This window comes from Pseudophryne corroboree, chromosome 3, assembly GCF_028390025.1.
Source record: "Pseudophryne corroboree isolate aPseCor3 chromosome 3, aPseCor3.hap2, whole genome shotgun sequence".
NCBI classification, from domain to species: domain Eukaryota; kingdom Metazoa; phylum Chordata; class Amphibia; order Anura; family Myobatrachidae; genus Pseudophryne; species Pseudophryne corroboree.
This window is the reverse complement of record NC_086446.1, coordinates 159,494,753-159,511,649: the sequence shown is the minus strand read 5'-3', so window position 1 is coordinate 159,511,649 and position 16,897 is coordinate 159,494,753. Positions and strand designations below refer to the sequence as shown.

The window sequence follows — 16,897 nt, the reverse complement described above, 5'->3', positions numbered from 1 at the left end:
CATTTGTATACCTGGCAATGTGTGGGCATTTGTATACCTGTCAGGTATACAATTGCCCCCACAGTGCCAGATCCACAATTGCCCCCACAGTGTCAGGTATAACCTGACACTGTGGGGGCAATTGTGGATCTGGCACTGTGGGGGCATTTGTATACCTGGCACTGTGGGGGCATTTGTGGATCTGGCACTGTGGGGGCATTTGTATACCTGGCACTGTGGGAGCATTTGTATACCTGGCACTGTGGGGGCAATTGTAAATCTGGCACTGCACTATTGGGGGCATATGTCTGTGTATCACGTCCCATTTTAATTGTCCACACCCATTTTATGGGTACCTCTATGGGGCACTTTCTGTCTGATTGGTCTGCGGCTCATACTTTGATTGAATTTCGGCTCATACTTTGTGGTATAATGTGAAAGGGGCACCAGTACTAGATAGTATAAGGGGTCCTACTATTGTGGTGCATAATGTGTATAAGGGGTATGTGGTAGGGTAAACTACAGTGAAGGACACGGCCCATATTTTTGTGGCCACGCCCCTTTTCTGGAGCACGCGCGCTTAGTTACAACCTTCATTTTTCCATACCCCCACTTCAACATTTACACTTCAACCAATGGTTGTGTGTATTTTAATACAGAATGATGTATACTTGCATGTTATAATATTAATTATATTTGTAAGAGGATAGACTAAGAAGTAGGAGACGTCGGGAATAGTAAGGGGAGGAGTCAGATGCTGACACCGAGGTGGGCCTGTGTGCTTCAAAAATGCCAGGGCCTATCTTTGGTCCCAGTCCGGTCCTGCTTTGCACCATCCCGTTGCTGACCGGTGATGCTCGTTGTAGCCGTCCGACGCGCCTGTGCATTGCAGTGCATATGCATGCGCAGTTCGGATCTGATCGCCCGCTGTGCGAAAACGCACAGCAACGATCAGATATGAATTAGGCCCAAAAGCTGATTGGTTACTACCTTATCTTACTCCACATTGTCTCTCTCCAAGCTTTGATATATCTCCCCTGTGGTATCGATCAACACTATGGCTTGCTGTGTAGTGTGTTCTGTGATGTGAATGATAAATGATAAATTAACTGTAACAGACCTGTTTATTTTATTACACTGACACTGTATTTCACACACTTATATATGTACAATCTATTTGTTTTGTGCCAACATTTCTCATTTCTTATTATTTATCCATATTCTATATAAACCTACTATTCACACTATTTACTATTCAGACCCTTTCTCACTCATTGGACTACTGTAACTACCGATCTGGCCTCCCTGACTCCCATCTCTCTCCACTCCAATCTGTCCTCAATGCTGCTGTCCAGCTCATCTTTCTCTCCAAACACACTACGTCTGCCTCCCCTCTCCTACAAGACCTACTCTGGCTTCCCTTCCCATTCAGAATCCAACTAAGGGGGTAATTCTGAGTTGATCGCAGCAGAAACTTTGGCCCTCATTCCGAGTTGTTCGCTCGGTATTTTTCATCGCATCGCAGTGAGAATTCTCTTAGTGCGCATGCGTAATGTTCGCACTGCGCATGCGTCAAGTAACTTTACTAAGAAGAAAGTAATTTTACTCACGGCTTTTTCGTCGCTCCGGAGAACGCATTGTGATTGACAGGAAATGGGTGTTACTGGGCGGATGTACGGCGTTTTAGGGGCGTGTGGCAGGAAACGCTACCGTTTCCGGAAAAAACGCAGGCGTGTCTGGAGAAACGGTGGGAGTGCTTGGGCGAACGCTGGGTGTGTTTATGACGTCAGCCGGGACCGAAAAGCACTGAATTGATCGCACAGGCAGAGTAAGTCTGGAGTTACTCAGAAACTGCTAACTCGGTTTTGATCGCAATATTGCGAATACATCGGTCGCACATTTAAGATGTTTAGATTCACTCCCAGTAGGCGGCGGCTTAGCGTGTGTAACTCTGCTATAATCGCCTTGCGAGCGAACAACTCGGAATGAGGGCCTTTGTTAGCAGTTGGGCAAAACCATGTGCATTGCAGGGGAGGCAGATATAACATGTGCAGAGAGAGTTAGATTTGGGTGGGTTATTTTGTTTCTGTGCAGAGTAAATACTGGCTGCTTTATTTTTACACTGCAATTTAGATTTCAGATTGAACACACCACACCCAAATCTAACTCTGCACATGTTATATCTGCCTCCCCTGCAGTGCACATGGTTCTGCCCAACTGCTAACAAAGTTCCTGCTGCGATCAACTCAGAATTACCCCCTAAAGCTTCTCACACTCACTAACAAAATACTCAACCCATTCCCATGAACATGTCTGACCTGATCTCTCTTTATACTACCTCTCCAGTGGCAAACGCAGGATTTCTAGAGGGGGGGTTTCCAAATGCAGTCCACAATCTCCCACTCTGTGGAACACTGGAGCAAGTGTCGGAGTCTAGGGGAGCAGTAGAAGAACCTAATAATGACCCTGGTCATTAATGTAAACATTGGTCTTTTTATAAACTGGATACTGTATGGAATACAGTATTAATATTTAATACTGTAGATGGTCTATAGCAGTGGTTTCCAAACTTTTTTGAATCACGGCGCCCTAGAATATCAGAATTTTTTTCACGGCACCCCTAGGCCAAAAATTTCTTATTGAGAAATTTAGAAAGAAATATTACATTAAGTAGATCGCGTTTATATGTCATCCTTAGGGTCAGTTGTGTGGTGAGGGACAAGATTTGCTTCTGTTTGGCCACATATTTGATGACTGGCAGCCACCAGCACTGGTTTTGCCTATTATATTGCCCATGAATAATTTGAATTGGTCCTGGACCACCAACCCAGGGCACGCCTGCAAGTGTCCCGAGGCACCCCAAGGAGCCACGGCACACAGTTTTGGAACCTCTGGTCTATAGTATAGGCTGTTTCAAACACTTAAATAATATAAAATAAGTGGTCAGTAAAAGGTAAAACATCCCATAATAAATAATTACACAAACATAATAGAACTAGAACCAGTACTGCACTTTTTAAGATCACATTCTCCCACCTCATGGTAAGGCTTCTGTCTCTTATTTCTGGCAGCTACTCCCTAGTCCAGTGCATTGATTGATGAGTCAGAATCACACACACAGCAAACTCAGTAGAAGAAGTTGCTACCACTGGGCTTGTGCAGCAACTCTGCTCTGTCCCATTAACTGCATGATGTATATGCAGCACTAGTAATCTAATCATATTATATACCATTGCTATTGTTGTCATAAGTTGAGCCATTTGCCAAGTGGAGGGGGTTTCGGGGCAACCAGAAAGTAGAAACCCCCCATGCGTTTGCCTATGCTCTTGCCCACTTCGCTCTACCAACGATTACTGCCTCCAATACTAATTGATTGCTTCCTCCCACTGCTACCTCCAACACCTTGCCCATGCTGCTCCCTATCTCTGGATTCTATCCCTCTCCCTATCAGACACCCAACCTGACCTCTCTACAAAACTTCAAACAGGCTCTCAAGACACACTTCTTCAACAAGCCCAGCCATCTTTCATCCTAACTCTCTGTCCTACGCTCACTGACAACCCCATCTGCGTCATCCCTGTGTGTCTTCCCCTTCCCATTAGAATATACAGTAAGCTATCATGAGCAGGGCACTCTTCTCTCCTGTGCTTTGGCTTCCCTTACTTATTCTATCATCTACTCCAAACTCCCTACAACAGCACCTAACCCTTGTTTGCTGCCACCTTACTGCTTGATTGTTAGGATCACTGATGCAGGAGCGTTCCTAAACCATGTACTTGTCCTGCATTGTATTGTCTTGTACTTGTTTTCTTGCTTTGGTCATGTGTTTATGTACTTTATTAGGCATGGCAGAAGCCTTGTAGTGCCATATAAAGGATAATAATAATTCACACTGCTGTACAGCAAGCCAAAGCATTGTGCAATTCAATACTGCAACGGTTGAGATTCAAAAACTATCCATGTCATGTACATACACACACACACACACACACACACACACACACACACACACACACACACACACACACACACACACACACACACACACACCTTCTCTTTCTGCTAACAGGGAAACCCTATAGGAATTAAATTTCTATCCACTAAGGCAGTATTCAGAAACTCCCACATAGAAACATAGAATATGACAGCAGATAAGAACCACTTGGCCCATCTAGTCTGACCTAAACACATGTACGTGCACACACTAGGGTTATTTTTTTTCGGGAGCCAATTAACCTACCAGTATATTTTTGAATTGTGGGAGGAAACTGGAGTACCTGGCGGAAATCCACACAAGTATGGGGAGAATATACAAACTCCACACAGAATAGAACCATATTAGGACCAATTAAACCCCAGACCTCAGTGCTGTGAAGCAGTAATGCTAACCATTACGCCAGCCTGTCCTCAACTGAGAAGCATAAACTAGACCTCCCTATCCACCTACTATAACAGCAAATTACACACTAACATCTTTACCCCTTTTCACTTTTGTTTTCCTCCATAGAGTTGTTACCCTAAGCTGTAAGCTTCCTACAACATTTACCCATTGACCCTTCCTGTTACAGATGCACGTTCTCTCCAACATACAGTTTTTCTAGACGCTACCATGCATGGTTTAAACTTCCACATCATGGCCTCTTTCCCTGTCCTGACAGGTTCTCACTAAGTCAGCATCTTACCAGGACACTGTCTAGCACCCTCCAGAAGGATGGATATGGAAAGGCTGGGAGCCCCAAGGACACAAATTGTGGTGGTATCCATGGTATGACCTGGATGAGAGCAGAAAAATACATTTGTGTTTTCAATTGGTTAAGAACATAAAAACATAAAGGTGGTTTCTTTATCCATGTATATTTTCAGTGATCACATTCAGATTGATGCTATTAAATGACAACAAGCTCAGCTGAAGTTTAATAATGACTTTTGGGTATATTTATAAATAAGTAGTAAGTTAAATACAGATGTTGTCATGGTATTATAGGAAAATACGTAAATTACCTATTTATTAATGCTCACGCTGGAGATATCACAGATATTCACTAAAGTACTTCTGTCCTCATAATTCTCTATGGGAACAGCAAAATGGGTCTATTTAATAATATAAGAACTTATTAATGCCATCTGAAGATGGTGTTAGCCAGTTTACCCTATGGAGAAAGCCTAGCCAAAGAGTAATCATCTGATCCCTCCCAAGCAGATTGAACACTCCTTCCTCCCCCTTATGTTTCTATGTACATCAGTGTCCAATGGTAATGGTTGGTATGACCAGAAAATCTAGAAGTATACTGTACATTTTATTGGAGGATTGCCTTGAAGTATCAACAATGCTCAACAGACAGGAAGTGTCTGTACCTTTTTATCAACATTTGGCATAATCAGCCAAAATAAAAAAAAACATGTCTTTTGAGCAGTGTGTTTGTCATATACCTGTGCGGGGTTCATTGCTCCTGTCTTCTGTCTCAGGAAGTCCTGCATTAATCAGAATTTTCTGCAGGTCCTCGTAGCTCTCAGTGATATTTGGGTGGTGCTGCCATTCATCAACCCCATTCTTCATTCCTTGCGTTATCTCTGTGGATGGACCTCTTCCCCATGGAAGACCATTTGAGGCAATGCCAGGTATGCACACCTCATTTTTTTCTCCATCTTTGGAGTACATAGGATGATCCAATATGAGCTGGTCAAGGGATAGCTGAAGGAGAACAAGGGGGAGGGTGATACGCCAAAGTGGAATCAAATAAAAATAGGACATGTTATGATCAGATAAGCAGAACCATAACTCACGTAGGATAGGCCCTCTTGATATCTTTCTAAGATGCACTTATGTTTAGGATAATGACAAAGAAACACTAACAGCTAATCAGCTTAAGAGACAGACAACAGCTATAAAGAGCCAAACACAAACTGACAAGTGTGAGAAAGAAATGGGCAAAGCAAGGCAGCCATAGGGTGATTAAGCAATTATATTGTACTTACCATCGCTCTTCTCCTCCTGAAATGCAAACAAAAGTTGGCAGTTACAGTACTGTCGCTTTAATCAGTTTCTATACAAGTCACGTCCCACTGTGGTTACAATAAACTGTAGGTCTGATTCTGAGCCAGATGCAAGGGGAAATGAGGTTCACAGCATACTGCGCATGCGCCAAAGTAATAAACTGGCAAATGCACATGCACAGGATCAGGCATATGCAAATAGACAGAGCTCACTAGTGTGTACAGATTGATCTGACCACATATTCCATGAAATGGGCATTTCTGGGCAGTAACCGGGAGTTACTGTGGGTTACAGTGGGTGAATAATATGCCAGCTTCCGTAATGAAGTAGACAGCAGTCATAAAGAAAAGCAGCAACAGATGCTTTAACTCAGAATCAGAGCCTGTATGATAATAGAGTGTACTCTATTCACATATATACTGAAAAATGAACAAAGCAATTCTAGAGAGCAGTCCTTGGCACTAGTGCCACAAAGTGGCAGCTGGTGAAGTTTTGAGAAGTACCTGCGGAGTTTCTGTCTCATTCTAATACTATGCCCACTGTGCTCCACCTCCCTGCCACACAGAGGAGACCTTTTTGGCGCACTAGACCCTCTCCAAACCCGGAGAACCTAAGCGTGGCCTTCATACTCTGTTAAGCCTGGACCTCTGGGGAGTGAATTCTGCTACAGTCCTGCTCACAGTAGAAAGTCTGAAGCATGTCTATGTGTCCAGACTACAAATGATCAATCTAAAATGGGTATATTACCTTTAAAAAAGGAAGAACAGGGAAGGCACTAACATTTTTAGTACCTATATTTTTTGTAACGTCTGGCATCAAATACAAAAACATTGACTACTGCTATAGACCACAGCAATCGTTTTGATATTTGCAGATGGATAATCTTTCCCTTGGTAAAGCAAGAGTCTGGAGAGTTGTGGATATCATTCATGGTGCCTTATTTCAAACTGGCACATGCAACACTAAAGTAATCGAGAAAACATTTAGTTTCAAATAAGGATATTAGGAACTTCTGCAATATTTCAAAAAATCTGATTATTAATTACAAATTTGGTATTAGCGTTGAAGTCCATATTGTACCTCCCAACTTTTGTAGCAGCTGGAGCGGGATAAGCACGCACATGAGAAGGAGGTGTGACCATGCATCACTGGGACCTGGTCATGTGTCACGGTAGTGTGCCCAGCACTACCACCATGACACATGTTCCCTTCCTCTGAAATTTCCTTAAATGCAGTGCACACCACGTCAGGTGTGGCATTGTACCCATCCGCTGCTGCTTAGGGATGCCATCAATCATCGGTTCTTTACCATCGATAGTTAATAGTTTTATCATCGCTTTGCCTCTAAGTACTGCACATGTTTGGCAGTGCTTCCTGTTCCTTTGCGTAAGTGCGGACCCGAACCATGGTTGGTTTTAACCACTGATAGTTTCCCACCAATGGTTAAAAACAATTGTCCAAGATGATTAACCTGTCAATGGTCATTCCACTGCTGCTCTTTTTGGACAAGAGAGACAAGATAGATATGGGCATCACCAGTGGTTAAAGTGGGGCGGAACGGGGCGGAACTGCGTTCCGTCACCTCTAATTGCAGGCGGAACTAGTTCCGCCTCCGCCCGGCCACAGCATCCGGTCCCTGCTGCATTGCAAAGGTGGCAGCGGCCGCCAGCCAATCCCGGCTCGCAGACCGGCTGCAGCACCAATCAAAAAAAGGGGCGGCTTTTTTAAAATCTGGCGTGAACCAATCACGGCTCGCGGACCGCCAGCCAATGTGAAGCTGCCATGTGGCAGCTTCTCATTAGCTGGCGGTCCGGGAGCAGTGAATGGCGCACAATTGGTGCCAGATTCAAAGTGCGGCCTCGCTGCTTTGCAATAGCAGCCGGTCCGTGAGCCAGGACTGTCTGGTGGCTGCTGCTAGCTTTACACCGCAGCCGGGGACCTGATGCTCCAGCCCACAGCCACTGAAGCACACAGCCACACTGAGGAGAGTGCTGCTGGACTGAGGAACAGCAATGACAGGGGCGAGGATTTGACGCCGGGCAGCTCATGGACCGGCAATGGAGAGACAGCGGCAGCATTTTTGTGGCGCCAGCTGCGAGCAAATTGCGGCTAGTGACCCAACAGCCAGACGGCGGATTAACGCAGCAGCCTTCAGGTGTCCCAGCCTTCAGGTACCCCGCATCTTTGTCTGTTACCATGTGACAAGCACACAACCTCCCTGCTACTGTCAATTTCCTCATTCAGGTCCCTTCATTTTGCCAATAGGTTGCCAAGTGACTCCGGGCTCTGTATGCCCGCAGCAATGACTAGAGCTCTGCTCGGCTGTTCATAGACACTGCACAGTCGTGTGGGATTGGGGCAGATATCGGTGTTATCTGGTGGGTGCAGGCTGACAGCGCATGGGTGGATGCTGCATTCAGTGGGAGCCTCTCACGGTCACCCTGCATGGCTTACTTCCACATTTCTCCTCTTGACAACCAAAGTCCGCTACAGTGACACTAGTGACTGTCTGTTTGGACACTTAGTTGTTCAAAACTCCCAAGGTGACTCCAGGAGGGGAGAAATCCTTTTCCACCTTCGGGAAAGAGATGGAGCTACAGGGTCTGGCAGAAGTGGGTAAAGGGTGCGGAGAAGGGAGAGAGCTGGTTGGCTTGCTCTCAAGCCTCCCTATCTGAGTAAGTACTTCAGTGGCATCAGAGAGAGAGCCAGCTGCCACCTCCCACCTCATTGCACCCAGGCCCATGGAAGCTGCAGTGTCCTAAAACATATAGGATATGCACTTATGCAAAATATATCTAATTATTAGACACATTATTGCTACACTTATCGCATGAGGCCCCTGTTTCTAAAAAGTGAAGGGAATGTTCTGTGTGGGGGGATACTTGCCAGCGGTTGTGTGTAAGTGGCTCTGATATTGTGGGCATTGTGTGTGTAAAGGGCACTAGTATGTGGGACGGGCAATGTGAATAAAATTGTGCTACTGTGAGACATTATTTTGAATTGGGGTACTTTTGTGTGGCCACGCCCCTTCATTGTGAGGCCACACCCCTTTCTGTGGCGCGCGCGCCTTCGGCGCGCACTAAGCAGGAGGGGGTCATGGCGGAGGTGAGTTCCCCCACCTCTCCGGGACCACTTTAAGCCCTGGACATCACAGACCATCATCATGCATGACAGTGGCTTGCCCACCTGTTTTGACATTTATAATCACCCCCATCCTGTTCCCTAAGATATCTTAACACTGTGACCAACATGGCATGACAAGTCCCAGGGAACTGGACATATCTCCAAAACCTCAAGGCCAGTCCTGTTTGAGAAGTAGGGACAGAACCCTCAAATCAGGACTGTTCTGTTCTGTTGGGGCAAATGTTATATAACCTCCATCCTCTATGAATGTGTTATCCGTCCAGTCGCAGCAGTAGAACACCTTGTATAGTGTATTAACAATAACAGTGCTTATAAAGACACTCTATTGCTTGCTGTATTACAATTTTAACTCACTGTGAGCCAGCAACCCTTCCTATATGTCCACAGACATCCTCATGATCATAGCGTTCTGTATATCAGGGTTTATAACTTCACTGTCTGGAATGAACCGTTGGTAAAGATATACAGTAGGCAATACTGTAGCTCAAGAATTTATTTTTTTCTGTTATTCTAGGAAACCATACAGTATAAAGAGGTCACAGCAAATCCATGTGTAGAATTCAACACTTTGGCTAAACTGTTAACTTGGAACCTTATTGAACTATTTAATATTTAACTTTCTAACTAGATAAGCAATATTGCAGCACTATTCCTTGCTTTAGCGTATATGTACTGTACAGTATGCAATTGTTTATTGGGGGTGAAACAGACTACATCCCCTTTTTAAGTGTTGTACATTCAGTCAGTGTGGTGTAGCACTATGGATACTTCTTGGTGTAATGTATAATGATTTGAACCAGCCATAGCCAGATTAAGGTGGGGATGTAGGGTATACTGTACCCCGGGCACCCCTGTGTCAGGGGCCCCCTTGGCCAAAGCACACTGATATCACTAGCTTTCCCTCTTAATGGGAGAGCCAGAATGCGAGCAGGACAGTATGCAGTGCAGTCAGAGACACAGGAATATCATGTTTCATGAGCTACCAACAGAGCTATCTGACCAGAGGAGAGATAGGAGGATAGGGAGAGCTGTAAGTGACACAGGGATCCCAGCTTCTCCTCCCCACCTGGGTGTCTGAGTCTTGTGTAAACTTTTAGGCAAGTAAACCATTTGGATCTAGAGCTAGAGACACACACAGAGAGTCCTCCTGAGTCCTGTCCGAGTGTGTAAGTAGTACAGAGGCTGATGCTATTCTTGCATGTGACAAGATAAATTATTTTATTTTTCTATGTGTATTTTAAGGTTGTTTAAGTAGTCTTTGTTCCACTACAAGAAAATGTTATAAAATAGTTGTCTTTCAATTAGGTGGAGCTATAAACAGTACCCAGACATTATTAAACTATTAGTTTAAAACTAATATACACCATTGGATTAAATGTAATATACACAATCTATACCTCCCACCATGACCCATTCCAGGAGGGACAAAATGCTCTCTTCCTGGACTTCCTTCTTAATGTATGATTGCAAACACCTGTGTTGAAACACCTTTCTTATCAATGAAATAGTTCAACACAGGTGACGCCAATCATATATTAAGTGGGAAGTCCAGGTAGAGAGCATTCTGTCCCTCCTGAAATGGAACATGTTGGGAGGTATGCACAATCTAATATACATCTCCCACCTTCAGGGGCTGGCTTGCAACTTTCAGCCTGGGGGGCAATCTAATATATATCTCCCACCTTCAGGGGCTGGCTGGCAACTTTCAGCCTGGGGGGCAGACTCTAACACGTGGCCCAGCTTTTCACAGGGAATCTGCAGTCAGGTGGCCCTGGAACACTTAAACTGCACTAGCCCGCGGGGCAGATGGCACCCTGCCCCCCTGCCCAGCCAGCCCCTGCCCACCTTCCACTGGGGCCCCCCTTTGTCTTAAGTGCCCCAGGCACCCCCAAGGCTTAATCCGGCCCTGGAACCAGGACATGCTGTTAGCGATGTACAGTGAAAAATCACTCTGTTTTGATAATAGACCTTGTGTGTTTGTTATACTGCGCAAGTTCTGGATCCAAGCATAGACAACTGCCCATGATTCAATGTCACATGCATCTCTGTCACATCTCCACAAATGGCTGAATGGGTGTAACTGGGTGGAAACAAGGTGTTCACACACATAGGCTAAGTTTATCGAGGGCATATGAAGGCATGCAAACAGAATTTTGGTTTATACAGAGTCATGCATATTCAAGCATACATCTGTTTTCAGACAGATCTCTTCGACCAAGGAGAAGCCTTGGATAATGGTGGATAATGGTGAAACTAAGCATATGGGCAGTGCAGACTCAAATATCTGTATTTAGGGACTTATTGAGAGTGGGACGCAGCCGCTGCAGCTGTAGTGTGCGACCCTTCACTATGCGATCGGAAGGATGTGATCGCATAGTGAATGTCTAGCGACAGGTGTCCTGGAGAGGTGGCGCTGCGTTGGTAGGAGGAGAACAGGAAATGCAGGTGTCATGGCTGTTTTTGTGGCTGGCCAATGATGTTGCCTGTTTCCTGCAAATGGAAACCCAGCATGTGAGCAGAACGAGCGCAGTTTTTGCTAATTTAACAAAATCATCAATCAACTCTTAATAACGCACTTATGGGGTTATTCAGAGTTGGTCGCAGATTTTGCTATTGCAGCAAAATCTGCGACCATACTACTCACATGCTGGAGGTAGATGGCTGCCTACTCAGCCATGCTGCATGTGTAGGCGATCCGGCCCATGTTTCCTCTCGCAGGAAACGTCTTCAGCCCCCCCCCCGAAAACACCTGCATTTCCTTGCCCCTCCCCCATGCTGCATCACCGCCCCGGGACTCCCGTCTGGGGTGGGCTGAAGGGAGGGAGAAGTCAGGGGAAATTTGAGGAAAAATTACTTCACAGAAAGGGTAGTGGACAAGTGGAATAGCCTCCCATCAGGGGTGGTAGACGCTAGACAGTAGAGCAATTTAAATATGCATGGGATAGACATAAGGATATCCTTACAAAGAAATAAGGATCAAACAGGATTGAGGTAAAAATAGGATAAAAAAAGGGCAGACTAGATGGGCCAAGTGGTTCTTATCTGCTGTCAAATTCTATGTTTCTATGCGCGTGCGCAGACCCTCTGAATGCAGCCACTGAATAGGGACTCTGGAGAGATCTGGCCAGGCAACTATTCCCATTCAACTCTGAACTGGCCCCATTGAGTTTTCCAAGACAGTTCAGTATTTTTATAACTATCCCCAATTGCCATGAGCTGAAAACTACTGTAGCACAATTGCTGTATCCATGAACACGTACTATATCCCCACAATAAATAAAATAAATGGTTTGTTCCACTGGGATTGGTATGGATATACTGGCGCCCGTCATCCTAGTGGTCAGAGTCCTGATTGCTGAATGCCGGAATGCCAGCAGCGGGGCGAGCGCAAAAGGGCACAGTGCAGTGTTATTCTCCCTCCAGGGGTGTCGTGGACACCCCAAGAGGGAAAACAGGTGTCAGTATCTCGGTGGTCAGGATATTGAATGCATCCCGTTCCATTACATATCAATTGTTATCCCCACATATTAACCACTTAGGCAGGGTCCTATACTTCTGTTTCTTGTCATTGTATGTTATTGTTTATATCAGGTAACTGACTAGACAGTGCTGAGCACCCATGTTGCCAATTTCTAAATAATAATAATAATAAATAAATTAGTAATTATATATATATATATATATACACACACACACACACACACACACACACACACACACACACACACACACACACACACATTTGCCATTGGAAATCATTAAATTAGAATATTGATAATCATATTTTGCTGGACTCTAGATTAACAGTATTAATGGGACTAGCCCCTGTACCGGATTTGCTACTCTTAAATTGTTTATGATGTTGAACAATTAGATATTCATAAATTGTTTGGAAATCTAGGACACTTAGATGCCATAGAGCGATTATTGTTATCCGTTTATATATATATAGCACCAACATATTATACAGAATCAGAGTGCATTTATTTATTCACATTAGCACCTCCTCAAGTGGCGTTTACAATTTAACCTCCCTTCAACAGGCATACAATCTTGGGCCAATTCAATCAATAGCCAGGTTACCTAATTGTAAGTTATATTTGAACAGTAAATCCACAATATTCTGCTATATTATGTACACAGTTAGAACCTAAATTGACTCAAACACAAGAACCGTGCCCAGTAAGGTGACAAGTTCACAGTGGCACAGTGGATAGAATTGCTGTCTCGTAGCGGTGTGTTACTGGGATTGATTCTTACTAACGTCTGTGTTATAGGGAATAAAGATTGTAAACTTCATTGGAACAGGAACTTGTAGTATGTGAATGACTAAATATTCTTTGTATAGAACTATATGGGTGCAATATAAATAATGTTATTTTCCTCAGGGGATTAGCCACTGGTTGTCAGGTTGCTGGTGATGCCTATTGAAATGTGTGCAATATAGTGTAAATGAGTAAAGTTGATCAGCCTTTACCACCTACAAATCTGCATTTTATTAATAAACTGTGCAGTACAGTTCATACAGTAGGTCACACATATTCCTCCCTTGTCTATGAGGTTATGGTGGGAATGTCTCTGCCTGTACCCATTTCTTCTGTATGACCTTCTGCCACATGCAGGACTAATCACCAGAATGGCTGCCGCACGTCACTGTGGTCCTAGTAGGACACATTATGCATTTCTCCATCAAAATTCACATACTACTGTACATGCGGTATCTTCCTTTCCCTTATAAGGCCCCCACAGTAACTGAATACTGGATGCCAAATTTACAGTAGCTGATATCCAGATCTTTAAAGAAAATGTAAAAGTGCAATGATGTTACAAAGCAACAGGTTACAGATTGGTAAATACATAGCAAAGGAAAGAAATACAAACACATAACATGTATATAAAGATAAAGAAAAAGTTAAAATAGAGGAAAGTTCCTGCACATACATTCATTCTACGGCATTCCATCAGAGCTTGGGGTGCCTTGTTACTGTATATCTACATTAAGATAAATTCTCACCTCTAAGTGTCCTCACACAGAAGCAACGACAGGTAAAGGGAGACCTCAGCAGACAGAGAGGCACAGGGAAAGAGCTCCAGAGGATTAGAACGTCTCTTTAAATCCTGCTCTCCCCCGCCTGCCCCCTCCTTGTTAGGCTTTACTTGAGCTGCTCCCAGCTGTCACTCAGCCAGGGCCATATCAGCGGGTCAGTGGCACAGCAGTGCCTATCAATCATATAGTACTGCTGCTGTGATATTGGGAACTTATTCCATTACACGCAGAGCTGTGCCCTGCTCCATCTCTGCTATTCCTGTACTAAATGCAGACCCTCAGCTGCTAGCTACTGAACAAGCCACCATTCATGTACTCACTCACTGCAGTACTACTACTAGTAGTAGTATTCTCTCTCTGTCCTCATATTCTGTGTTTTTTTATTTTTCAGTTTCGTCCTCTTTGATTTTTGTTATTGTTTCTCTCATGATTTGTCTTTCTTTTCTCTTTTAATGTGTTCTCTCCCTTTTCTCCTATTCCTACTTTTTCTTTCTTTCTTTCTTTCTTTCTTTTTCTTTCTTTTTCTTTCTTTCTTTCTTTCTTTCTTTCTTTCTTTCTTTCTTTCTTTCTTTCTTTCTTTCTTTCTTTCTTTCTTTCTTTCTTTCTTTCTTTCTGTCCCATCCATCTTTCCATCCTGCTCTCTGTCTCTCTCCCTCCCATCTATCTTTCCAGCAATCTCTCTCTCCCCTTCTTATCTTTCCATCTCTCTCTCTCCTATCTTTCCATCCTTCACACTGTCTCTCTCACTCTCTCCCTCCCACCTATCTTTCCATCCTACTCTTTCTCCGCCTGTCTTTCCACCTCTTTCTCGCTCTCCTCTCTTTCCATCATTCACTCTCTATCTTCTATCTTTTCATCCTTCACACTATCTTTCCTTCTATACTTTATTCTTTCTCTATTCCCCTTCCTATCTTTCCATCCTACTCTCTCTCCCTCCCTCCCACTTATCTTTCCATCTATCTCTCTTCCCTCAAATCTTTTCATCTCTCTCTCTCTCTCTCTCTCTCTCTCTCTTTCTCCCCCCTCTGTCTTTTCATCCCTCGAACTCTCTCATCTCTCCATCCATCACTCCCCCCAGGGCCGGTGCTAGGGTGTTCGGCGCCCCCCTGCAAACTATAAATTTGCGTCCTCCCATACTTCACAAAGGGACAGCGCACATAATACCCCCTGTAGTAGTGACGCTTACACACGTAATGGGTATGGGTCATTAGGTCGACAGTCATTAGGTCGACCTAGTCCATGTTGACCTAGTGACCCTGTCGATCAATAGTGGTCGACCTAATGACTGTCGACCTAAGTGGTGTCGACCTAATGACCGTATCCCCATGTAACACCCCCTGTAGTTGGGACGCTTACACACATTGCGCCCCCCTATAGTAGTGATGCTTACACACGTAACACCGCCTGTAGCAGTGCTGCTTAGGCATGCAACGCCCCCTGTACCAGTGTCACTTAGATAGGTAACACCCCCTGTACCAGTGCTGCTTACACACATAGCGCCCCCTGTAGCAATGCCGCTTACACACATAACACCCCCTGTACCATGGGCGCTTACACAAGTAACACCCCCTGTATCTGTGCTGCTTACACACGTAACGCCCCCTGTACCAGTGCCGCTTACACACATAACGCCCCCTGTACCAGTGCCGCTTACACACATAACGCCCCCCTGTACCAGTGCCGCTGAAACACGTAACGCCCCCTGTACCAGTGCCGATTAGATAGGTAACGCCCCCTGTAGCAGTGCCGCTTACACACGTAACGCCACCTGTACCAGTGATGCTTAAACACGTAACGCCCCCTGCACCAGTGCTGCTTACACACGTAACGCCCCCTGCACCAGTGCTGCTTACACACGTAACACCCCCTGTACCAGTTCCGCTTACACATGTAACGCCCCCTGTACCAGTGACGCTCAGACATGTAACGCCCCCTGTAGCAGTGCCGCTTACACACGTAACGCTCCCTGTACCAGTGCCGCTTACACACATTATGCCGCAGTCACGCATAGATACACACACTACATATACACACATACATACTGTACATACATTACACACATACACAGTCACACATATATACAGTACACACACACACACACACACACACACACACACACACACACACACACACACACACACACTGTCTTTCCAGACACTTACCTAAGGAAGTCTGGCAGCTGATTGGCCGGAGCTGTAGCAGCCCATCCTCCTGCTGCAGCTTGGTCCCGTCTAGCTCCGCCCCTTAACCCCATCTAGCTCCGCCACCTTTGGATCCCGTCAGGCCACTTCATTGTCACACAGGGTAAGGGAGGGGGAGATGAGGATTCTTTGCGCTGCCAGCACCGAGGGGGAGAGGAGGGTGCTTTGTGCTGCTGGCGCCGCTGCATGGAGTGTGACAGTAGCAGCCGGTAGCAGTAGCAGAGACATCAGCAGCAGCTCAGCATAGGGATGCAGAGCAGGTACAGCGCTTCTCCCACCTGGCGCCTACCTGCACTGCATCCCTTTGCCCTCCAATCTTTCCATCCTTCTCTCTCTCTCTCTCTCTCTCTCTCTTTCCTTACTTTATTTCTCTCTACCCCCCCTTGCTATCCTACTCTTTCTCTCACACTCCCACCTATCTTTTCCATCTATCTTTCTCCCCCCTACTAATTTTCCATGTCTCTCTCTCCCTATCTTTCCATCCTTCATACTCTCTCTTATCTTTCCATGCTCCTCTCTATATTTCTTTAT

At 45.0% G+C, this 16,897-nt stretch overlaps 1 protein-coding gene across 1 annotated transcript in view; it reads right to left on the bottom strand.

Moving 5' to 3' along the window:
* The window catches only part of CARNS1 (carnosine synthase 1), a 96,050-nt gene extending 81,825 nt beyond the window's left edge, over positions 1-14,225 (bottom strand). The window contains exons 1-4 of the mRNA XM_063958522.1: positions 14,133-14,225; positions 5,956-5,971; positions 5,410-5,671; positions 4,662-4,751 (exon numbers count right to left, since the gene is read on the bottom strand). Of these exons, the coding sequence (XP_063814592.1) occupies positions 4,662-4,751; positions 5,410-5,671; positions 5,956-5,958 (355 nt within the window). The 5' untranslated portion in view covers positions 5,959-5,971; positions 14,133-14,225. The remainder of the gene's footprint in view (positions 1-4,661; positions 4,752-5,409; positions 5,672-5,955; positions 5,972-14,132) is intronic.
* Between the last annotated feature and the right edge of the window lie 2,672 nt (positions 14,226-16,897).